This window comes from Cydia splendana, chromosome 13, assembly GCF_910591565.1.
Source record: "Cydia splendana chromosome 13, ilCydSple1.2, whole genome shotgun sequence".
Taxonomy (NCBI): domain Eukaryota; kingdom Metazoa; phylum Arthropoda; class Insecta; order Lepidoptera; family Tortricidae; genus Cydia; species Cydia splendana.
Genome location: NC_085972.1, coordinates 1434211 through 1461055, shown reverse-complemented (window position 1 = coordinate 1461055; position 26845 = coordinate 1434211). Strand labels below are relative to the sequence as shown.

Genomic DNA, 26845 nt, shown 5'->3' with positions numbered 1-26845 from the left:
AAATAAAGCTAGTTATATGCAAACGGATATTTGTAGTAGAATCTCCATAGCGATGCCAGACACTCCTCCTTTCGGCCATTTTCGGCTCCGTTCGCCTCAGCATTGGTCTAGCAATAGGCCTGATGACAAATTTTGAAAACCCTTTTAATATTGTCGGTACACTTGTATTAGTTCCGAAAAACACTATATTTCAGTTATACTCATAAGATTTAACATGATAATTGCATTTTATTATAGCTAGTTTAAACTTCGCGCGAAAACGCCTCGCATGCCATTTGTGACGTCATCATTTGGTTGGTGGCAGAGTGGTAGACATTGTTTACATACTTACAGTTACGAATTTCCCTTGAATCCGAATGATATTGTTAATTCAGCACCATATATTACGATTAGGGATGATAAATACATTACAAAAATTTATCACAATAACTCATTTTACACAAAAACTCTCACACGGTTGCAGTTTAAGATGAATTATTTAGATACATGTAAATTTTGAGTGAAAATCACCGAACGCCGGTTTTACTTTTTAATTTTTCATTTTTTCTAGTTACGACAGCCAACACGGCAATGATAGTTCCATTCAGCCAAATAATTAAAAAAGTTTGTTGTTGAAATATAGTATTATTTAGCATTTTATTTAAATAATAACAAATAGATATCTACTTTATATCGTGTAATAATATTTTTTGGACGTAATAAATGTTTAGTAGCGAAATAACATTTTTTTTGCACCTTTCGAACTCTTTGGTGCCCACGCATAGATTTCGGTCAATGAGGTTGTCTATGTTGCTCTAAGAAATATGTTATGGGTTGATGACGTCACTGTTTGGAACGTTTCTGATTGGCGTTTCAGTAAAAATGGCCGATTGGAGAATTTTGCACTTTTATTTTATTGAATATATTAATAATCCTTCAGTTTATACTGAGATTGGGCCATTTTTTAGAATCATATTAACATATATGTTTCGTTGAAACCATTATTTCCATGATTCTTTGTTACTTGCAACAGGCCTATTATTAGGGCTGGCATTGGCACAACTTGACGTCCTTTTGCGTGCACAACCACAGATAAGATAATGACTTGAATTTTGACAACCCTAAATAGCCGAAAGGGATAGTGCCATACATTAGAAAGAGACAGCATGATTCGTCCCTAAATAGCTGTCAAACTTCGGTTTTGTAGGAAGTATCCTTTCTGTACGGTAGTACTATTATTTATTCTGTAGCGATGCTAAAGTACAGTGACCACCCGCGCCCCGGGATTCCGGAAAAGTCCGTCCTGCGAACAATGCTGAGAATGTCACCTATTTTATGCCCGCGGGCTCACCCTTTATCTTTGATGTATAAAAATAATGCTTTAAAGCATATTCACAGGTAGAGCAGCCATAATTTCACATAAATATTTTCATTGGCTAACTATATTGGGTACCTATACCTATACGTATAAGCATAACATTTAGCCGACAGATTTTCTGTGCCTTGCGGGAAAAACTTTCTATGTGAGTTAGGCGAATCTATGCTTCTTGTCATACGTTGACAGTGCGTGCGTAGCAGACAAAGAGTAAAGTAAGTATAATATAGCAGATCAAGGGTCAAAACTTAGAGCATTTAATAACTGGAGTCGCCTTTAAGAGCTTACCCATCTGCCGAAAAACTTGCACAAATGTGCAAACTTTTGTATGGACTGACATGGCTATTTGTACGTTACGTACAAATCATGTAGAAATAGCAATACATTTGACGTCCCCTCCCCCGCAAAAATCGGCAGACTGTTTCGTGTAGAAAATGACAGCCATGACCTCTCCAGTTACTAAATGGTCTAAGGGTCAAAATGACAAACGTTTATCGCCAATCATAAAATAAAGAGGTCTAAGATGAGAGGTGCGAGCTAAATTACTTAATCATTTCTCCTCTGCTGCAACGAACGCAAAGAAAACGATGTCACGTGACTTCTACGTACAAACTTAGCCCCATTTCGCTATCGGCTATCTGGATATTAACATCATAGAAAATATTTTTACTTATGTTGACGTATAGTAATCATCATCTTCGGCTCATGGGAGCCTGGGGTTCGCTTGATAACTAATCCTAAGAATTGGCGTAGGCACTAGTTTTTACGAAAGCGACTGCCATCTGACCTTCCAACCGTATGCTGGTTTGCCACCGATGTGGTATAAAAAAAAAACCCAGAGGGGAAACCAGGGAGGGGGGGGGGGGTTGATGTATAGGAACCATATTGCGCCTTTCTCGATTTATTAATTTTAACCCATATCTCTTCTCCGCTCCGCTGTATTATAAACCAATGCGATTCGTTGATTCCCGCACGTCTCCTCTCATCTTTTCTCTACTCTGCCTCAGTGGAAAGGAAGCCTTGCGCCACAGAAAGTACCTATAATCTGTATCATTAGGTATTTAAATAAAAGTAAACAAACAATTTGTACATTTTCGGGTAGGTATAACATTGGATTATTGATTAACCAACCAAATACAAAACCGTCGGTATCTGTCACTGAACGACCGGACTTCAACCTACATTATTTGATCGTGTAATGTTTTCATCTACCCTCAACTGGGTTAAGGAGAGAGGTTTCATCATCATCATCATCATCTCAGCCATAAGACGTCCACTGCTGAACATAGGCCTCCCCCTTGGACCTCCATTCGTACCCGTTGGAAGCGACCCGCATCCAGCGTCCTCCGGCGGCCTTAACAAGGTCGTCTGTCCATGTTGTGGGTGGACATCCTACGCTGCGCTTGCTAGTCCGGAGAGAGGTTTACTTTTATTTAAATACCTAAAGATACAGAGTATAGGTATAGCCGGTATAGGTGCTGAAATGTACATTCCAGCCCAATGATTGGATAGTGGTTGTTACCGCGACCACGTCGGTTTGAGCAATCAAACTGATTTTAATTAACATTTTAGGTTATTAATTCCGGCGGTATGCTGCGTGTTTCAATTTGGTTCGTTATTAATATTTTGCATATGAATTCAATAATGATTCCATTCAGAATGGAGTATTTGTACCCATTTACGGTCTGATTATAATGAGTAGAAATTAAATGATTACGGATTATAGTATTTTGTGCAAAAATGTGGTCCAACGCTTTTATTTCCACTCCGTTACCATTTTTTCATAGACCTTATGATGGTAACGGAATGGAAGGAGCGAAATATGACACGGAAAATTTGGGGCAATTATTCTCCTATTAGGATTGAGGGAGCTCACAGCAACAGCAACTACAGCAAATCTGAGAAGTAAGTGTAGTGTATAACTTTTGTATAAAATGGCACATTTATATTAAAGAATATTCTTAAAATTGTATTGAAGGTTTTAAATATGAAGTCACATAACAAACATTATTAAGGCCAATGTTCTTTTTATAAGGATTTTCTTAATTCCAACACGCTTACTTTAATTTATCATACCATAAAACCATTAGAACGTGAGCATTACAAAGTATTTCCGTTCATAAATACAACAAGCTCAACACAAATATAGAAAATCTGATTCATAGTACATTAAATTCCATAATTACTGAAACCATATCTTATCTACGAAATTATCTACTGTTTTACAAAGCATTAAAGTATGTTTTCGTCTGGCAAAACAGTTTAATTGTTTTAGTTATCAAAGAAATGATAACGATATCAACCATAATAGAAGATGGTATAGTTTTGATATGTAATCTAAACGGGACGGTTTAAAATTTTTAGTTTCGGGAAATTCCTTGAATTTAATAAATTGTGGTGTTAATACTGACTATAAGTGAATGAATTGTAACTTAAATATTGTTAAAATTGTAGTTTCATTTAGTTCTATTTTAATGTGATTTGGTGTTAAATTATCGTGTAAAGATAATATTGATAGAAATCAGTGATAATGATAAACTAAATATAAGTAAAAAATAATAAATAAAAACACGGTGCTGTGTAGATAAAAGTCTGAAGTGATTACAATGGTAAGTCAAATCTAATTATAATTAATAATGTATAAGTACTCTGGAATATTATAGATGTCATATAGGTACCTACAAGAAAAAGTGACAAAGCCCTCCATTGGTAGAGGCCGGATTCAAACCGGCGTCTTTAGCTTATTCGATTAACCCTTTTTCCCACTGACGTCCAGTTCTTTGCGGGTACGGTTTTTTGCAGGATCCCGGTTTAGTAGTATAGGTGCTAATATAGTAACTTTCACACGAGGATCCTGCATGCATACTACAGAAAACGGGATCCTGCAAAAAACCGTACCCGCTAAAAACTGGACTTCAGTGGGAAACAGCTCTTAAGTCAGGCTAGTGAAAGACGCCTACGAGCGAATCATAGAACTTTAAGACAGGTACTTACGTCAAAAATTTGCTAAAGATACCTATGACATGGATCAGATATGTCAGTGTCAAAAGTGACGTTTCTTCAAACAAAATGTCACTTTTGACACTGACAACACAAGGCTTTTTTGGTTGAAGAAATGTCACTTCACACTAACAGATCGGTATCGTACCGCAGTGATCTCTTAAAAGCATTGTCCGAAATGGCCGTATAATTAAACCAAGCAATGACCTAGGTCAGTGGTGGGCAAACTTTCTTCATGGGGGGGCCTGAAAGTTTAGGAAATTTAAGTGGAGGGCCAGAATTGTAAACAAAATTTATTTTGATTTGTGATATTCGTGGGCCAATGCCATATACTAATTATTTCATAGGACCGGCGGCGGGCCGGATAAAATCCATTCGCGGGCTGGAGCTGGCCCGCGGGCCGTACTTTGCCCACCACTGACCTAGGTACTCGTAATATAGAAAGGGTCGAAATGAATAAAGTAAAAGAAAGTTCAAGGGCGATACATTGAGTTGGTGTCGTTCTAAATCACTGCTTTAACGTGAAATAATTAGTAAATGGAAATATTGCCACAGCACACCGATAAAAACAGTACGTTATAATAGGACGACTTGGAAAATTTAATTTTAAAAATGCCTTGTAGCATTAATTCCGCCTTTTGTAAGCTTGTATTTTCCTTGTGCAATAAAGATTCAATAAATTAATAATTTACAAAAGTTTATTAACATATGATCATTATCAAAAGGTCACAGAGGACATCACAATGAACAAAACTTTTACATCACATATTATACCGTCCGCATGTCTCATACTGTGCTCGTGTGTCTATCATGTTATTATTTTATCTCCCAATTGCCTCCCAAAAGGTTGACTGGGAGAGATCTCTTATAAGGATAAGTTCGCATTTATTGAGGATAAGTTGTATTTATTTTATTTTTATTGTTTTAACCTATCTTATGCACCATCACGCTCCGCGATTGTTGCGCCATTTATGGTCCTAGTTAAATTGGTTGTTCAATACTTACGCTATAGATTTTCCAATTTCGCAAGAACCCTAAATGGCATAACTATCCCGTGTGGTGACTGTACATTACAGTGTTTACACGTATGCCGTAATATCCCAACCAGGTTTCGACCAAGTCGAATAGCACCCCACTGGCCCCAAGTTAGCATGCTAAGTATTTATAAACTAGCTCGCTTTATCTACCCGTTTGCTTTAGGAAGGCTTTTAAATTAACAAGCTGTTTTATCTAGCATCGCCCGTGCTGACCAGACTTCAACCTTGTTTGCTAAGAAATAAGGTGTACCGATGGTCAAACAGCTGATGTTAGTAAAATAGTTGATACTTATTGTTAAGGTCAATGTGGCTAATTCCCTCATAGGGGCTATTCCGTCTACGAGCGTATATTTCTTTGATTTTCAGTCGTAGGAAAAAAAACATTTGTGCTTTTGATTGCTGAAACTAAAAGCAATCGCTGCTTTGTCGACGAAATTATCAATGTTTTTCGTTATTCGAGAAAAACGCTTTAGTCTACTGACTAGTCTTTAGGTATTTAAAAAAGAGTAAACAAAATCTACCCTCAAATGGCTTCCTAAGCCTGTTGAGGGTAGATGAAAACATTACATGATCAAATAATGTAGGTTACAGTCAGGTCGTTCAGTGACAGACCCAGGTGGTTTTGTATTTGGTTGGTTAATCAATAAATGTTATAACTACCCGAAGCTGTGCAAATTATTTGTTTCCTTTTATTTAAGTACCTAAAGATACAGAGTATAATGGACGGAATAGTCCCTATGACAGAAATAGCCACATTGACCGTAATGATTTTTCGTAAACTTTATTTCAATGAGACAATATGATTGAGATAAAGATAATAATAGATAATCACATACCAAAGTAGAAATCTCTGTAACAAGTAAATCTGCGTACCAAGCGATCGATCGTCCATTTCATTATCAGCAATCGCCTAATAGCTCTAGCAATCGATTCTAATGGATTACCGTTACATCATTAGCATTTGCAATCGGGTCAATCGGTGTTACAGTTTTGGATTCGTGTGAATTGATTAACGTACTATTTTTAAACTATAAGGTTTTAGGGTCACACGAACCTATGGCCCGATTCGAAAAATACTTATAAGAAATCACAGCGGTACGATACCAATTTGTCAGTTTTTAGCAACGAAAACCAGTACCAGACAATCCAGTCATAGATGTTATAATTACGTTACTGGAATGTTCATGTTGAATTCTTTAAGCGTGTCGTTTTAAAATGGGATCGTAATTTCGATTGTATGGGCCTGGCTTTTTTGCGGGCGGATGTGACTCTTCAAAATGTTTAGATAATTTTGTTACTACTGCTGCTACTGATTGTTCTGTCAGAGATAGGGTAACTTGCGATGAACAGAATTCATTTTTAGGGTTCCGTACCCAAAGGGTAAAACGGGACCCTATTACTAAGACTTCGCTGTCCGTCCGTCCGTCTGTCACCAGGCTGTATCTCACGAACCGTGATAGCTAGACAGTTGAAATTTTCACAGATGATGTATTTCTGTTGCCGCTATAACAACAAATACTAAAAACAGAATAAAATAAAGATTTAAATGGGGCTCCCATACAACAAACGTGATTTTTGACCAAAGTTAAGCAACGTCGGGAGTGGTCAGTATTTGGATGGGTGACCGTTTTTTTTTTGTTTTTTTTTTTTGCATTATGGTACGGAACCCTTCGTGCGCGAGTCCGACTCGCACTTGCCCGGTTTTTTAGTTTAGGGTAGCCAGTTACTGGCGAATTACCCTATTACTTAAAATGGAAAAGAGGAAGAGAGAGAGATCAATAATTACAATGTGTTTACATACCAAAGTGTCCTAAACCCAATTGTAAGTAACACTACAAGTAACAATAACACAAAAACGCGTAAATTCCACTATAACTCGTACAGTCAGCATCGAAATCACGTGCGGGCCACAAAACACGGTTATCTAATATGCATTTTATTGTCGACCGTACTCGCGGCGACGAAAAGTTACGGGAGCGTCGGCAAAACAAGCTGGAATAAGTGAATTTTTAGTGGTATTGTAGGACTCGTTATTGTTTTCTAATGATTGTGCATGTTGATAAACTGCAGCGTGTAAATACTGAAATATGTTAAATTTACAATTTTCTCTCTTTTGTATTATTTTGACAAGATTTGTCTGAGTATATTTCGCTTGTACCAGTATAACGATATTAATAAAATACGTTAATCAATTTATAATATTATAATATGGGCCCGGGCGTTCTTTAGAAACAATTACAACCTAAAGTGCATTTATTTAGTCGTATGGCATTAGTACAATTCATGGTCGCTTTACAAATTTACAAATTAATATCTAGATTCTTCACCCAATGGGCTGCGTTTTCTCTTAGCTTAAGTAAGTCCAGAGGATCTCCTGGGTACTTTCTTTTTGGGCACTCGTGGACAATGTGGGAGATGGACTGTACAGGTGCTCCACAGTCGCACCTCGGTGAATCTCGCCACCCACACTTAAACATAAATTCTCCGGATCGCCCACTTTCAGTGCGGAGTCTATTTAGTTGGCACCATTCCCGTCTCGGAGCCGAAAAACCTCGCGGTTTGTGGGTGGGATCGTAGCTAGCATGGGACGCCCTGGGCAAGTTGGCAATCCAGTCCTCTCTCCATTTATCCTTGATGTTGAAGCTGCTCTCTTTAAGTTCCTGTGCCGTATTGTATGGTGGATGTCGGGATTTTAAGCGTAGCCTAGGAGGACAGAAAAATTCCGAGTAGATGGGCAGCTTTGGATTTGAAGCAATTTTGTTAGCTTCCTTTAGCAGGGCTTGTTGTCTCCTAAGATGCGGCGGAGCAATGTGGCTCAGAGACCTAAAGTGCAAATATGATGACAAACATATGCCGCCTGCTTATTTGTTATGTTTTGTTTAAGAAATGTAGCTGTATGATAAGTGATAGTACTAACTACTCGTGTTAATTTTCTATAATATATGCATTACTAGATCCCGGCATCTGACACCTGTTCATTGATGGACTAACTAGATTCGTCGCTCTTATTAACTTTTATTCCGGACCTAGTCCGTCCTTAAGATTCGATGACCCTTTACGATCAGGAAGGCCGAATGTTACATTCACTATCAGGATGGCCAAATATGAGATTTACTATCAGGATGGCCAAATATTAAATTTACTATCAAGATTGTCGAATGTATAAAATTGTCAAAGGATCAGTAGTTATTTTGCCGACGGTACACGCGGCAGCTTGGTCCTAGCGTACAGCCTACCGTGCAACTTTGATGACGCACTACAAAACACATGCCGCCTGCTTATTTGTTCTGTTTTGTTCAAGAAATAACACTAAACTAGTATAACTACGTGCCTAAGTGGAATAAAAATAATACGTTCTAGTTATTTATTTAGTCGTTATTTTATTATTCATATTAGTTACACAGCACAGTATTATGTATAGACTATTAAGGCACTATGAAACTACAAAATGCATATGAAAATAAATTGGAACACAACATCAAAATAAGAATCTTAAATTCTCATTTAATTTACGTTACGATGTTACGTTATGTTTTAAATTTGTTCTAGATTTGTTATGGATTTGATCTGTCCGTGTCCAAAGTAATATTTTTTTCGTCCAAAAACGTTACTTTTTACACTGACAGAAAATATCCCTACAAATTTCAGATCAAATTCATAACCTATTATTACAATCAGAATACGCCTCTTATACATCAGAATCAGAATGATCTTTGAATCATGTTATTTAGTGATCGTGCGTCGCGTCCGCGTATTTTTTACATGTTTATGCAAGTAACTGACGGTCTTTCCACCGCGATACAACTGGCTGACAATTTTTTTTATTTATGATAGCATCTAAACCTATCATCTGAAAAAGTATCAAGCGGGAAGCGATGACGATATTTGCTCCTGGCCCGCGGTCCATTACAAGTGCTGTTTTAAAGTCTGTGAGCTCGTATTGTTTATTCAATTCAATTATTTTTGCCTACCATACCCACTCGTAGCATCCGTAGCAACCGTAGGCGTCCACGTCGCGTAGCCGCGTACGCCTACCATACAAATTTAATGACACTTGTAGGACACACATGCTACGGTCTTCTACACCCGTATAATTATGTTACAGAATAAGGAAGAGTAAATTGACATAAACTGACATTAGTTATACATTTTTTCCCCTTTTATTTACTTATTTACTTGGCTCCTGACATAAATGTTGCCATATTTATCTTTTTTTGTTTTTGTTAGTTAATTGGTAAAATATGTACGAATATGGTACGCCTTCAGACAATACGTACCACGTTGTCTGCTGGAGCTGGGAATAAGGTGGATTTGTAATAAGCCTTTATGACAAAAGTACCTTTAACATTAAAGCAGAGGTTATTAGAGAGGGAGGGAGGGGGGGGGGGGAGGGGAGAGAGGTTAACAAAGATCAGACTAGTGCGATCCCTAGTATTCTCGATCTTTATGTATAGCTCAGAGACCTGGACTATCCGAGCCAAAATGAAAAGTCGCATCGATGCCTTCGAAATGTGGTGTTGGCGTCGACTTCTGCGAATACCTTGGACTGCAAAGCGTACGAACCAGTCCATTCTAGAAGAGCTACTCATAAACCGCCGGCTGTCGACCATATGTCAAGACCGCATCCTTGCATATTTTGGCCACCTCTCACGACGTTCTCCTGATAGCCTAGAAATGACGACTATGACGGGCAAAGTTGAGGGCCAGAGGACTCGCGGCAGACCACCCGCTAGATGGAGCGCACAAGTCACTACACCGCTGCATCTACATCTGCAGGAAGCCGTACATATGGCGGGTGACAGAAGCCTATGGAAGAGACTGGTCAGCAACATTAGGACATGATGTCACGATCCTCAGCATTGAGGGAACGACTGATGATGATGATTAGAGAAATTTGAGAAGTTTGCATGTGGTTGGGCCCCTGCTTATTTTATTACAGCCCTTGCTGACCTATTTACGTTGTTTGTATGTCATTTGTATCAATGTTTCCATCAAAACTTATAATCAGGTCAGATCAAATTTACTAACGGTAAAATACCTACCCTCAAATATTCAACGCGATCAAATTACTTTATATAATATAGGATATTTTAATTACTTAATATGATTCACGATACCTTTAAGTACCTTCTAACCTTTAAATAGTTTTATCTACACACATATCATAAACTCTCTATGATGCCTTCAAAATCCGTAAATAATGGCCCACATTATGATAAACTGTTTTGTTACAGCAAATTTCTTATCTGTGAAAATGTGGTAATAGCTTCATTACTATATCAAAATCGATTTGGTAATGAAATTCAAATTTCGAACATCTCTGAAAAAAAAGCAATTTGATTTGACCCCTATTCTAATATCAGTCGAGATGACGTTTTATTCGAAATCAAATGTCAATTGCATACAACATTGACAAATCTCGCTTGTAAGTTGGTATCGGACGATATGGTAATCGACCCCGACTCTAGTTTGTCTCTGAATTTAAAAACAAACTACGGATGCGTGACATGCGTGAAAAAAGTTTTCATTTGCCGCCATTTGACGTACAGTTTATCTTTTAATTAGTTTGTAGTAAAAAATTATTTGTTTTGTTGTTTTTAAAGTAACTAAACAAAAGTTTCGTGTAAAATGTGCGATAAAGATATTTCGGAGACGCCATCTCATATCCGCGAGTTCCGCCAGAGAGGAAAGTGCCCCAATGTCGGTTGTAATATGAGGTTAGTGAATATATCATAGAAAGTTTATAATATGTGTGTAGATAAAGCAGTGTATGTAACTGTACATAATTAGGCATTAAAACACTCGTGTGATACTATTATGAAACTCATTTCATTCGTTTCATAAACCCACACTCGTATTTTAATGCCTTTCATTATGTAGCAGTCACATAAACTACTATTAAAATCCTCAAAGAAAATGTACAAACATTTTCGGTTTAAGGACCATTATTTTCTAACAAAATAAAACCCCATCTAAACGTAACTATTTATTAACGCTAAAATAAAATGAACAATATTAACAAAAAACTCCGATACCTTTAACACGTTTACGATTCTAACTAATTTCCTATTCTGTTTGTTTCAGCTCCAAACCAACCAACCAATCCCCGTGAACCAATGTGCTAGCACGCTGGCAGGGTACGCGCGGCACGCGTACGCGGGCGCGTACCTCTCGCGCCCCGCGGTACCACTCAACGCAAGTAAGTTATTATACAGACAAACCGACCAATCAGTCCCCGCGAACCAATGTGCTAGCACGCTCGCAGGGTACGCGCGGCACGCGTACCTCTCGCGCCCCGCGGTACCACTCAACGCAAGTCAGTACCACATCACAAGTACATCGTACAATATGTTGCTAGCATGTCAGGAGGGCGGTATGAGGTGCACGCGAGCGCGTACCGCCCAACGGAAGTAATTACTGCTCGCGCGCTCTCAGCTCAACGCCGTATTGCCACAAACATCTTAGTTAATAAATAATTATTATGACGTACCTACTTTTCTAGCAAAAACCAGAACAATTTATACATATAATTTAGTACTGTACAACTATAAAACTTTGCCCATTGTTTCGCTATTATTTCGCCGTTATTTCGATTTTACTGAACTGTGACGCGGTGGGCAAAGTTATGTTAAAGGGCAAAGTTTTATACTTTTACGGTACCTACCTACTTTCGTGAATACAACAGACAACCGCTATATATAACATAAAGGGATATTGTACTACTAGACCAGCCATTCTCAAAGTGTGTTCCGCGGAACCCTAGGGTTCCGCAAAGCCTCTGTTGGGGTTCCGCGAAAATACTTGTAATAATAAGAAAAAAACCAGCTGTTCTATAGATGTATATCTGGTCCACAATGACGAACGAAAATTTTTAATTTGGGGTTCCGTCAAATATTTCGCTTTCCAAAAAGGTTCCGTCACCAAAAAAGTTTGAGAACCGCTGTACTAGACCATTTTTAGTTACGTTTGAACCAGGTTTGGTTTGTTAAATCGGTATCGCAGTCACGTCAGTTGTGACCTACATTTAAATACGTCACGGCAAACGTGTATCTAGATTTCTAGATCTAGATCTGAACCGAAATAGCTTGGTATAGGTATTATAGGTAAATAGATATAGCTAAATTATAGAGTCCAAATATTATATTAATGTAAATTATTTCACGGCTACATAGATGAATTCGTTTAAAAATGTATTGTATTTTCAAAGGTTCCCCATAAGGCAAAATTGGCTAGTTTGATGGTACCATAAAATGAGAGTTTTAAGATTGATCCAAGAGATAGTAACCATGGTAACGAGTGACAAGAAAATTTGACTCTCTGAGAAAATACCAGAAAATCTAATTACCTACCTAACTACCACATTCGAGGCTGTATATCGACCCATTAGGATCGCTCCCCGTGTGTACACGAGGTGTGCGATGTTCTCTAACTGAGAACAAATTTATTGGTTCATGTGGTACAAGTTAAAAGCTTTTTGGATCCCCAAGAGTGTCGCTTACGAGCGCTCATCATTTTATTTTTCAGAGAAGTTTAATTAATTTTTTAGTCTAATGATAAGTATGCCATATGGATGGGCTTTAATAATAACAGTCTGAAACCGATATTACTTAGTTATTTAGTTCTTTTCAATTTTTTTTTATTTTCAGAAAAGTTTAATTCTTTTTTGGTCTGATGATAAGTATGCCATATTGATAGGCTTAAATAATAACTGTCTCAAACCGATATTACTTCGTTTTTTAGTTATTTTAAATTTAAAATTTTACTACGATTGGAAATAGGAATTAAATTCATACCCAACTGGTTATATCCACCTGACGGTCTAGCATGAGTAGACCGCCTGATAATACCTGATATTTGTACCTAATGAAATTCGCACTTTGTATTAAAATATTTAAAGTAATCCACTTAATTATTCGTTAGTGAATAGGTATACAGTAGTCTATGTGTAACATGCAAGACCAAATTTAAGCCTAAAACTCCTGAAAACGTTTCAGCATAGCACACCTGTAAATTGAATAAATCGAAATTTCAAACTTAATTTTTATTTTTCTTTCAAAGTGAACCAATGCCCGGAACTCCGCTGTTTTATATACTACGAACACACAGCTATCATACAATACCAAATTCAAGTCTAAATCTGCTAAAAACGTTTCAGCATAGCACACCTGTAAATTCACTAAATCGAATATTTCAAACTTAATTTTTATTTTTCTTTCAAAGTGAACCAATGCCCGGAACTCCGCTGTTTTATATACTACGAACACACAGCTATCATACAAAACCAAATTCAAGCCTAAATCTGCTGAAAACGTTTCAGCATTGCACACCTGTAAATTGAATATATCGAATTTTCGAACTTAATTTTTATTTTTCTTTCAAAGTGAACCAATGCCCGGAACTCCGCTGTTTTATATACTACGAACACACAGCTAACATACAAGACCAAATTTAAGCCTAAAACTCCTGAAAACGTTTCAGCATATCACACCTGTAAATTGTCTATGTATTGAAAAATAAGAAAAATTCAAAGATAATGGTTTTCTACACTTTATAGGTCACGCCAGGGCCAGGCACTACCTAGTTCTGTATACATAGAACGCACAGCTATCATTTTAGACTCAAAACACGCTTAGAACTTTTAAAAATATATTTTTATATTTACGCGTGTATTTTTTTAATTTGAAGTTTATGAAAGTTACATTTTTATGACTTCCTTGCTCGATTTAGAACCGAGAACTCCTAAGTTCTGTAAACAATAGAGCTAGAGCTTTCGTTTGGAACCAAATATATGTCTGTGCGTTGTTAAATGACATCAGCATAGCACGTGTGAACTTAGCATATCATATAATTTAAAATCTAGTTAAAAATTGTAGTAAATGTTCTCAAAGATGCCTTTTTTGTGTCAGGAACTCTTTGTTACCATGTGTCGAGGCGAGCATATTTTTTTTATCCCATTTGTAACAAAATGATATGCTAGTGTGTGAACTTAGCATATCATTTTGTGAAATTCCATAGTATTGGTTTTCACGGTAAAAACGCCAGAACTATTGCTAAAAAGTATCAGGAACTCTAGAACTATTGTGCATGCTAATAGAACTCCAATAGAAACGTGATCTGCTAGACTTTGATATGCCAACTTCACAGACATGTCTATGTGCCGAGTACATTTACTCAACGATTTCACACATAGACGATTTGTGAATATAAATGTTCGCGATTTCCCCCATAACCTGACCTCCTGCTAATGCTTATCCGCTGGGCGCTTGTAGGTGATATGCCCGCACCTACGACCGGTTAAGTAATGCAATAACGTCGGTGTTCACCAATTGTACGTGTATGATTAAATCGATAAATTGGTAGTAGGTGTTTTAGCAGACAAAAGTTCAGGAGAGAAACTTGCTTAGCGTGGGACTCTAGAACCCACTGGAATGATGCCTTTAGGAGTATAATTGCTGGAAACTGGATGGTGAAAATCCGATCTAGAGGTTTTGGCAATGTACCATGCAAATAAACCAAAATTCGTCAATAAACAGGCTTTGGATCTGAGTTATTAGACGAAAAGGAATGCTTAAATTCAATAATATTCACTTCTTTCATACAAACTCATTCTAACATATAATTCTTTCCTATTGATTGGTCAACAGATTCTCTTTATAAAATCCGGTAGTCGCTTGTAACATGGGCGTCTAAGGCTGCTCAAGTAATGCAATAACGTGCATTCCTAACTTCACACAATTGCTGCGACAATGCCGTATGCGGTCGGCATTTGGCAAATTGTATGTGTGTTTTATTTAATTGTATGTGGTCTGTCCAAATTGTCTAAGAGGATCCATTTTAATGAAAATTGAGAAAAATAAGTATTTTAGGCAGAAAAGACAAGAAATAAAGATTTGCATATATACGAGTTTTCTTATTCTTACATATGTCTGCGTATCTCAATTTTTGTAGTAACTATACTATTGCTTAAAGAAAGCTGCCCTCCCCTAGATAGAACAATAGATTTATATGAAATTTATTCCGCTGGTCGCTTGCAACTTGTTTTCTAAGACCGCTCAAGTAATGCAATAACGTGCATTCCTAACTTCACACAATTGCTGCGACAATGCCGTATGCGGTCGGCATTCGCCAAATTGTACGTGTTTCGATGTATGGCCGAATGGACCGATAAAAGTCCATTGTAATTGGACAAAATATTCTTTCACGGTGTTTTTTCAATCTTAGCCAAATTTTGCAAGTAGGCAAATAAAATAAGATCCAGACACCTCATAAGATGAAGTAACCTCGGATTACACGTATTTAGGATCAAATGAAAGTATTAAAACGATTTCCAGCTTGCTGGGAATTAATTCCTCAAAACACTATTTTTGGATCTAATTTCATTGTTCTAAAAGTGAACTTTAAATTTTTAATTTTTGTAGGGGACAAATCCAATTGACTAAGCTTACTGTTTTACATTGAGACTTGCTGTAGTTTATTTGAATAACAATCAGTGCAGAAGCGCATGTGAAGATTTTGAACTGTGATGAAAACCTCCCAAGCGAGACCCTCACGCTAAAAGCTAGAATAATAGCTGAGATCTCAAGAAGCTGACAATAGCGAGGCCTTGGCCAGGCTAACCTTCAAACGAAACACGGCATTTTGATGCTGAAACTGTCTTGAACTGTGAATACTTACTAACCTTTGTTACCTACATATATGTATATCATAATTATTCTTATTTGAGTTTCAAGTACCAAATTTGTATCCCGCATGTAAGGGTGCAGCGTTAAAGTTACCTTTTGTTTTTTTTACTTTGCCATGTCGGAAGGACGGGAATGAATTAAGCATACAATCAATTTATACCTATTTAACTATTCGCCTTTCCAACCAGCACTAAATATCAAAACATTCATTAGTATTAGTATTCATTAGTATTTATGTAAGCGAGTAGCTGTATTTTGTAAATGAGCCATTATCAATATTGCCGTACGTGCTTATTGCGAGTCAGCTCGTAATGAGGCGTTTTGTGATTGTTTGTTAGTTTGTCGAGTAATTTACACGAGGATAGTGATGATCACATGTTGTAGTCATGGTATTTAGCAGAGTGATTAGCAATACCTATTATCAAAGTTGCCATTCATTGAAAATCAGGGTTGGCAAAAGTATCTACCATTGTGTCCCCCTTAAATCTGTGCGTGCAGAAAGCAAAAGATAAATAGAGAAGCATGGCGGGAAACAATAAAAAAGGCCGTGCAAAGACCTAAATGACTACGACTACTCCTAGAAGAATTTGTGTTGTCCCATTTTTTTTTAATGGTTAAAACAAAAACGGGTTTCTTTTTAATATTGTCTTCGGTTACCGCGATAGTTACTCATGAAATGAAAGTATTGAAACGGATTATATAGCGTATACTGAATACATACTACATCCCGCACATGGCATGGTCATGGCTGTTTTCTATGTATATAAGTATGTATTTATCTATATAAGTATGTATATCGTCGCTTAGCACCCATAGTACAAGCTTTGCTTAGTTTGGGGCTAGGTTGATCTGTGTAAGATGTCCCCTAATATTTATTTATTTATTTATCCCGACGTTTCGAACCCTTTACAGCGATAATCCGTTCAATAGTTTTATTTCATGGGTTCCTTTTTATTCGCAACATATTTTCTTTCGCCAACGCTTCTTTCGCCAACGCTTCTTTCGCCAACGCTTCTTTCGCCAACGCTTCTTTCGCCAACGCTTCTTTCGCCAACGCGCAACGAAGCAAAAAACCTCTCCTAAACAGCCTTCAGGTAAAACTTTTAGATAAAATCGCAACAGCGACATTTTACTCAAGAGGATATTATTCTCACCCCGTCAGATTCCAAAGTCGGTCAAGTATTCCATTAAAACCGGGATAGTTGTTAGAACTTAGCTAAGCCATAATTCCTGATTATAGTTGAAAACTTGAATGTTTTCGGCGTTTAGTTATGATATATAAAAGTTGTTGAATCCTATCTTCATCACTTACTGCTTCTTCGGATATTATTCTATTCAAATTGAATGGATATGAAATGGATATTCATTCGCAAGTGCGACCAAAATGAAAGGTATTTGAATGACATCAGTTAAATGGCAATTTGATACCGAACCCCTATTCGATGGCGTGACGAGAGTTCGCGTTTGCGTTATGTCTATTTTTGTATGGGATTTTGAAGTTGACCAGCGCGCCACACGGGACGTTTTGGAAATACAAAATCTCATACAAAATGACACTCAACGCCAACGCGTAGGTACGTCACGTCACGTTATCTTGCGCTATCAAATGAAATTTACAAGGTGAGTTACATTTGTAAGTTTTACTTACGTAAGTAGGGACACGGCTATACTACAGAATGAGAGATGAATATCGTTATCTCATTCTAACAAATAGCTTTGTCCCTACTTACGTAAGTAAAATTTACAAGTGTAACTCAGGCCTAGGGGTAATACAGAGTGTATGTTCGAATTGGCTTGTAAGTAAATTTCTGTAAGTAGCGATGCTAGTTTTTCTTGCAGTTTTAACATTTACTACCTAGTTAATAGATTTACACACATGGTAGACAGGTAGGTACCTAAAAGGACTAGTTGTAGGATTTTTCACTAATATCTTGTCTATTGGCTGCATATAGCGCCATATTTTATACTGTACAATCATTGCTGTATAGGTATAAACAATATGACGCTTTATGGAGCGTTAGGCGTCACGAGATCAAAGCAAAAACAAAAGACGCGAGCGAACCAACCATAATTGCTCATCAAGTCTTATGAGGATGCGTAAATTAAAATACTTACCCAAAGCAACCCAAAGTTTAGTCCAAAACACGCGTCACAACTCAAAACTGGGTCACACAGCAAACTTCGTGCACCAACCACAACATCAATCAAACTCTGTAAACGCTCCCATAAACTTCCTAGTTCCAAATTCAAAAGAAGGTTCTTTTATGTCAACACGTTTGACGCAACTGAAAACATCCATAAATCAACCTAATCCGGGCTGCATTATTATTAAAACTGGATAGTATAAAGGACCCAATTTGGAATCGTTCTAAAAGGTACCTAATGTCTTTGTGTCAAGGTTTGAAATGAATTGAAGTCCGATAAGTTAAGGCTTGTCGATGTGTCCAAATATTTTTCTTGCTTTCCGTCAACGAAAAAAAGGCAAGCGTTTTTCCATTATTCTTTTCTTTCTTTGTAGTAGGAAAGGCTACGACGCGGAAGTAATGGAGGGAAAACTCTTGAGTTTGGATTTTTGTGAACTTAGGTCAGCTTTGAGCCGCGCTTTAACAAATATGTATACAGAAGTGAACTTTGAACTTGTAGCTTTAAGTTCCTACCTGCCTAGGTACCTCTCTCTCTCTCTGTCTTGACAGATCAGGTATCGCATCGCTGTATCATCTTATAAGCATTGTTCTCGTCAAAAGTGTCTGCTACCCTGAAATAGTCTTCCATACACAATGTAGAGACATTTCTATATTATATTTCGCTTATTAAGTACATTATTGTTATACGTACCTATAGATAAATATCTCTTTTTATTAAGTTATTAGAGAATGGTAAATACATTTGACGCGCAACGCGCAGTTGATCCGTTACTTTCATCAACATTACCTACCAAAGAAAATTAGGAAATAATAATAAAACTCATGTTTAAGCAACTCGGTACTTAAACTTAAGCATCGCCCGTTCGCATTTATTACGAGCCTATCAAAACATTGAACACTGTCTGACCAAACGAATTTCATTTCATCATAGGAGAATTGAATTTAATAACGCCGTGGCAATAAGGACGTTAGTCGGGCGCGCTGAGCCAGAATAATTGAATTAGTCTCGAGGATGTAACCGCGCGAGCGTGCACGCGAAAATGAACCTTAGAGCATTGTCACATTGCCCAATCTAATATCGGATGTAGGATCCTACATCCGCGTAGTCAGGCCGCGGGGGCGCCGTCTTACGGTCACACACACTACAACAAACATTATGCCTACACATACGCACACAAACAAATATTGTCGGTCCGGCAACTGACGGGCGCGTGGCCATGGCTGAAAATATCGGAAGCGCCTTTCCTATTATCATCATCATCATCATATCTAGGGTTTGCAATCCGGATCCGAAATGTATGAAATTATCCGGATCTGGATCTGAATCCGCGGATATTCCCATACATTTCGGATCCGTCGTGCAAACCCTAATCATATCGGATGTCGGAAGGCGCCTATAAAGAAAACAGCTGCAGGAGAGTGCTACATGGCATCAAGTTTGCCTTTTTTTGCGTTATCTATCGTTTTTAGGGTTCCGAACCCAAAGGGTAAAAACGGGAACCTGTTCCGTCTCCACTGTCCGTCTGTCTGTCTGTCTGTCTGTCTGTCTGTCTGTCTGTCACCAGGCTGTGTCTCATAAAGCGTGATAGCTAGACAGTTGAAACTTTCACAGATGATGTATGCCACTATAACAACAAATACTAAAAAGTACGGAACCCTCGGTGGGCGAGTCTGACTCGCACTTGTCCGGTTTTTATTTAGTAATAATGATTTAATTTTATTAAATGAATAAATAACTACAGAAAAATTCGTTTATCTTATATTTTAATTCCATCCGACATCCGATATCGGATCGGGCATTGTGAACACGGTCTTAAAGCGGTTTCACACTAAGTCCGATCCGAATCCGATCCGAACCCGTGAAAATATGGTCCGTAGTAGCCGTAGAACTATTTCTATGGTAAGTTACGCACTAATAGATCCGATCTCCGTCATCCGATTTCTTTTCGTCATGCAACGTGTGCGGTACGTATAACTTACCATAGAAATAGTTCTACGGCTACTACGGACCATATTTTCACAGGTTCGGATCGGATTCGGATCGGACGTAGTGCGAAACCGCTCTTAGACGTTGTCGAGGCGAATGACGGAAGATTTTGAAATGAATTAACTTTGAGTTGTGATTCTTGGGTAAATGTTTGGAGGTGCTTAGCCTTTTTCCTTTTTTTGTGTACCTACTTAAACAACAAAGGGAAGTCGAGTGTAAGATTGGGTAACGAATCGTAATTTCGTAATAATGGAAATTGCCGTAAAAAATGAAGATGCATACCAATAGACATTATTAATTAGATTGGCCAAAAAATAAGATGTAAACATTTTTTAGGAATAATTTTGTATTTGCTTACACATCTTCTACAAAATGTCATTTAAAATTATTTTTTTTTGAAGTGAAAACTTCTTTAGCGGCGCTGAGCACTTTTTGAGGTGGGGAAAAAATGATAAACTCGGGACAGCGTAACGCGTAAGGCGTCTCTCCTCTCTTTCTACCGCACGGCGAAAATGTATGCCTGAGCCTGCTGTTTCATGTAGGCGGCGCAGGGCGCTTGCGTGACTTATGTCATGTGTGACGGACAATGTTATTCACCAAAGAACTTTAGTCATAACGTATCATAATCAGGTCAATTATTTAAAACTGGACTTTTATATTAAGCAATAAAGCTCAATGTTCTAATCTTGTACGGGCTGAAATACGAGGATCTCACAGTTACATTCTAACTTTATATCACTCCAATATAATTCAATAATTCAATAAAGTCCCATCTTGATGAAATCGGTAATAAAAGTGAACTCTAGTACTGGTGAATAAAACTCAAAATATCATGACCAAATATATTTAGATGCGAGGTCTGCAAGGTAACTTTACTATTTCTATTCGAATTTTAAACAATTAACGCTACAAATTTAAGTTCACTGGCCAGCTTTTTTTTATTATCAGCCTGTTGTAGTGTCCCACTGCTGGGCAAAGGCCTCTCCCCCTGATTTCCATAACTCCCGTTGTAGTGCCTTCTCCGGCCAGCAACTGATGAAGGCGTCTAAGTGGTCCCGCCATCTCCGTCTGGGCCTGATTAAAAGTACAATCGTTTAATTAAAAATATAATAATATGACACTTTAAACTCTCGCGTCTTGTACACATATTTGATTACACAAACGGGTCTACCGCGATATAATTTCATTGTTTTTACGTCGGAATTAAAGGTAAAAACAATGAAATTATATCGCGGTAGACCCGTTTGTGTAATCAAATATGTAGGGTCAGTTGTTCTACATTGAAACAATCGGACACAGTGTAACTTTGCGATATCTCGGAAACTAGGTGCTACCAGCTAGTGCCGTCTGTCAAGCAAAGGCAGGCTCAGGGACCCCCAGCACCTCCCCAAAACACGAGCGCGCCTCGGAGAAGGAGCACGCTGCTACGAGCATTATTCTGAATTCGTGCAACAAAAGTAAATTTTTTCATTTAAGTTTCGCAATTTTTTACCAAGATATAGACTCGAGTTTGGCGTTTTTTAAGTTTTTGTTATGTTCTATGTGTATTAAAGTTTATTTGGAGCTAAATATTTTTAAATTTCTTTCACTCTTTGGTGCAGTTTTTATTAATTGATTAAAAAAACACCCCCTAGTCTCACAATGAAACATTTTTATGTAGTATACAATGAAACATGATGTTCACTGAACACCAGTACCAGCACACAATGAAACAAACTCATTATTTTTTTAAATAATTAAAACCTATGTGCAAAATTTGTGAAACTAAAATACCATGAAAATTGGTAATAATTTGTCTATCATATGACAAAATATAAGATACTTAACTTTAGGAATGGCTGAGATATGATGGCTTATATGTTGAATGTTTCATTGATGGCAAGGTTAAGGACACATGTCTTACATTGAAACAGTCGTGTATAAACACTATGTTGCAAGAAAGTGTATGAAATCAAGCATGGAGATGTTCAAAACCCTCCCGCGTCTACCTAGTTGGCAATCATGCTCCGTGGACATAAAAGGCGCCTTTTTCGCAGCATGCCGTACCTGCCGACCAGATTTTCGATTCACAATGAAACTCAGGTGTGTGTACAATGAAACAAGTCTTTCGCTTTTAGATATTTCAGCAATCTTATAATTATTCCATATGTCGGAAACCTTTTAAATAACTAATTTCAGCCTACCACTATTTTCTCGTTTCCTTTCTCATTAATTGAGTGAAAGCATATATGTATTAATGTCACTTATTTATTACACCGATTCAATGTTTATTAACGATGTTTCATGGTAGACTATAATTATTACATTTGTTTCACTGTAAAAATCAGAGTGTTTCATTGAAAACATGCACAAGTACACAATGAAACAAAACTCATTTTTCAAAAAAAGGCTTATAACACAGGAACTGTTACAGATAAGTAGAAACCGAGAATGCCATATGATAGCCAACGAAATTGTTTATCTTCATACGAAATGTCACACTCATAACTTTAAAAACACCAGAGATAGAAAGGCTTGAACTTTTAGTGTTTCATTGATCAACAAGTTACCCTACTTATAATAATATGCACAGTACAAAAACTTTGTTAATGTATTTTTCGGTCATTCTGTAAGAAGTAATTTTATAATTTCTTGATCTTTTTATAATTTTCACATTGAACTAATTGACACCTAATGCCAAGCCATTATAACCCTATCTATAACTAAATAGTTTTTACAGTACATATGGTCCTACTTTCCCGCACTAGTGCGTAAAATAGCACTTTTCGTGCGATGTCAAAAGTTTAAAGGGCCATATGTACTGTAAAACGTTGTACGATACACGTGCGATTAGGTAAGTCACAACTCGTGTCGATTTAAAACACTCCTCTTTTCCGCATTTGTATAGTAAATAACTATTTTAACGCTCTCTTATATTATAGACTGAATAATATAAGTAATAGGTAGTGTTCATTCTGTATTTTGAAAAAGCCTTGCTCTTTTAGCCTTCTTTGCGTGCTTTTATAGTTATTTTGTGCATTGTTTATTCTACGTATGATTTGAGATATAATAAATAAATATAGGTATTATATCATTCATTTAATTCGTTACGTATCGTATATCTCCCAATCATAAAGGTTATCATAATTTGCGACATACATAATCAGAAACACAATAGTCCCATTACGCCCTTTCATTTATTATTAACCAATCGCACGAGAGCACTAAAACATTATTTATAGCCTATTTTATTACCATAACAAGTACCAAATATTACTTTGGCCCTAAGCTTACATCTTTCATCCTAACATGGGTTAGCAAACATAACTTTTGCAGTCGAAAGTGGAGCTGTCGACTTACCGTTTTAAGGAAATCACTAAAGAAATGCATTGGTTCCTTTTTTGACCGCACGCAATGTTATCGTGGTCGGTAAGCCTGGAAGAACATTTCAGCTTGATGTAATAAAAGGACGTAAGTTATTTAATATTTCCATGGAGTTATAACCTTCTTTGTCTAATATAGAAGATTTGTTTGGATTAGGCTGGATTCTTAAGGTCGTTCTTTGGATACCTACCTAGCCTTTTGGTTTAAAATGGATGTAACTATTTAAAAACGGTTTAGGTAGAAGTGCTAAAACTCATGATAAGTATCCATTCATATTCTTATTCTCTAATTATACCTAATAATTTCGTTTTAAAGATGTCTGGAAGATATTGTTTACCGCGATAAGACCGCGAAGAAACAAAGGTAGCAACAGACCTACCTTTGTTTACATTGTAAATCTGTTTTTAATTTTTTTTTATTGCAATATAAGAATTTTTATTAAGGTCATCTATCAGCCGGTATTGTTATGTATCAGCTTAATTAAGTAGCTAATGAATTAAGCATGTGTAATGATAACACGCTTATACGAGGGGCCCTGAAGCAGGCATGTTAAGAAAATATTTGTAATTATAAATAGTAATTACTAATTACTGTAAATAATAATAACAGTGAGCGCCTAGGCCTTAGAGCCTAATGTTTACTTCCTTCTATTTTAATTACACCGCCATCTATATGCCTATTTTGTAAACATACTTCGCATCTGCTTTACCGACGGAGCGCCACCGCGCATGCGTACAGATTCGAGGCCACGGTCACAAATAAACAGCGATTGTGTTATCACGCACACTAGCGCAGGCCGCCAAAGTAGTCTAACGTGTTGACTGTCATTATGACGTTTTTAATGTGAATTGAGTGTTTATTCAATCTAATTTGAACTGAAATTGGATGTAACATGTAAGTATTCAATTCGTTTTTATTATAATTAGGTATTAAACTGAGTTTCTTGCATATTTTAACACATATTTTGAGGATAACCTAGCGATCTTGGTTAGTCAACTAAAACAAAATGTGTGTTACTTTCGACTGTATTTCCATGAACTGAAGGTTCAAAACGGAGATGCCCTTAGTTTCCTTGACTGTATATTGTCATTATTTGTATGTGTGCGTCGGTTGGAAACATTTTAGTAATGAATGTCTTCGTAGTTTTCTTAAGTGTTACTTGAAATAAAATGCTTTTACATGATGTTGATGTGCGATTAGCCGAGTATCGATTGACCTTTTATTTAGGTCGGTTATTTTAGACATAACTGTAACAGAAACAAAATTTGGTCGCTCTAACATCATCCGATATGGTCTAGTGGCTAGGATACCTGGCTCTCACCCAGGAGGCTCGGGTTCGATTCCCGGTATCGGAATAACTTTTTGTATTTTATCTTTTTTTTTTTTCAGATTCAAAATGAATATCAAGGCAGCTTTGGCCATATGTATGGTCTTCGTTGGATGTTGTTCCAACGTAGTTTTTCTTGAATTGGTTGTGAAAGAAGACCCAGGCGCTGGTAATTTGGTGACTTTCCTACAATTCTTATTCATCGCATTTTGCGGTTTTTGTACCGTTGGAAAATTCGGTACCGCGAAAAGGAACATACCGTTCAAGCAATACCTGATTTTAGTTGGATTCTTCTGGACAAGCAGCGTGGCTAACAACTATGCGTTCGATTTCAACATATCTATGCCTTTACACATGATTTTTAGAGCGGGATCCCTAATGGCAAACATGGCAATGGGTGTATGGATTTTGAAGAAGCAATACCCAGCGTTAAAATACTTGGCTATCTTCATGATTTCTGCTGGTATAGCGATATGCACTATACAGTCGAGTGGAGAAGTTAAAGCCCCTAGAGAAACCCATTCAGATGCAGAAGAAGAAGCTAGATTGAAATTCATAGATTGGCTTTGGTGGTGTCTAGGCATAGCCATACTGACTTTTGCATTATTCGTATCAGCCCGAATGGGTATTTTCCAAGAATCCCTATACTCAAAGCATGGAAAGCATCCTTGGGAAGCGCTGTACTACGCTCACTTATTACCGTTAGTAATCTGGCTACCATCAGCTCCAAATTTAATAGGACATGTGAAATTAGCCACAGAAACTGTTCCAGTGAATTTCCTAGGATTTACATTGCCTGTTCAAGTATTATGGCTGCTTTTATATGTAGTTACTCAAGGTCTATGTATAAGTTCTGTGTACGTTTTGACGACTGAATGTGCGTCTCTGACTGTGACTTTAACAGTGACTTTAAGAAAGTTTGTGTCACTTTTGTTTTCAATAGTTTACTTTAAGAATCCGTTTACGATCGGACATTGGATTGGGACACTTTTAGTGTTTATTGGTACTATGATATTTACTGAATTATTGCAGAAGTTTGTCGCTCTGTTCTTGCCGGCTAAAGTTGATGATAAAAAGAAGAAGATTTAGTTTCTTGTCAAGTTTTTTGAAATGTATTTTTTTTTCAGTAGAAGAACTCAATTTCGTTTGTTATTTATCTTAAAGCATTTAATGGCTAGGAAAATACTTTTTCGTACCCATATTCATAACCATCAATAGTTATTTGTTTTACAAGGGGGCAAAGTTGTTGTTTAACCGCTCGTGTTAATATTGATACCCGAGCAATCGAAAGATTCCAGAATTGAACCACGAGCGTAGCAAGTGGTTCAAAAATGGAATCTTGAGCGTTGCGAGGGTTTCAAAGCAGGAGGGTTAAACAAAATTTGCCCCCGAGTGAAACACAAAATTTTTCACCACACCAACCCGAAGCAAATATTAAATGTAAAATATCAAACAAAATCAAACCAAATAAAATTCAAATGAATGATATTCAATATTAATCATCTAAAATCATCATTTAAAAGTCAATTCTCCCAGCAAACATAAGAAAACAACTCAAAATTTGCATTTGATTACTTTGCCTCACATGTGAATTACTGATAGCAAAGTGCAACTTTGCTATCCGTTTTTGAAGTGCAAAGTAGGTCTTTCCGAGCTGGTGTGGTGAAAATAGTTGATTCTATCACCTACTTATACATAATAATAAAAATCTATTTTAAGAGCAGTTCTAGTTTCTAAAAGCCTAATACAACCTTCTAATAGAATGTAAATATACTTTTAACGATAGCTAATAAAATATTGTATAATTGAAAAATTATATAAATTCATATTCTTCTAGATCAACCATTTTTCTTTGTATAATCTATATATAATCTATATCTTTGTATAATTTATCTATCTTTATCTATTTTAATGTTATATTCGTATCTGACTTCATAAAAATTAAATGCTG

General features: G+C 36.9%; 2 protein-coding genes and 1 non-coding gene across 11 annotated transcripts in view; all 3 read left to right on the top strand.

Moving 5' to 3' along the window:
• Positions 1-11477: 11477 nt before the first annotated feature.
• The window catches only part of LOC134796339 (calmodulin-binding transcription activator 2), a 175057-nt gene continuing 159689 nt past the window's right edge, over positions 11478-26845 (top strand). For 5 of the 8 annotated variants that reach the window (XM_063768487.1, XM_063768484.1, XM_063768486.1 and 2 more), the window contains exon 1: positions 11676-11707. The gene's annotated coding sequence lies outside the window, so the exon portion shown is untranslated. Of the gene's footprint in view, positions 11591-11675; positions 11708-26845 lie in introns of those variants that run through there. The other 3 variants (XM_063768491.1, XM_063768489.1, XM_063768488.1) reach the window with 1 other exon arrangement.
• LOC134796390 (UDP-xylose and UDP-N-acetylglucosamine transporter) overlaps positions 24312-26845 on the top strand; it is a 217236-nt gene continuing 214702 nt past the window's right edge. The window contains exons 1-2 of one of the 2 annotated variants that reach the window (XM_063768583.1): positions 24312-24461; positions 24957-25994. In XM_063768583.1, the coding sequence (XP_063624653.1) occupies positions 24964-25983 (1020 nt within the window). In that variant the 5' untranslated portion in view covers positions 24312-24461; positions 24957-24963 and the 3' untranslated portion in view covers positions 25984-25994. Of the gene's footprint in view, positions 24462-24956; positions 26772-26845 lie in introns of those variants that run through there. The other variant, XM_063768582.1, reaches the window with a different exon arrangement.
• Trnae-cuc (transfer RNA glutamic acid (anticodon CUC)) lies at positions 24851-24922 on the top strand. Its single transcript has one exon. It is a non-coding gene; the product is annotated as a tRNA-Glu (tRNA).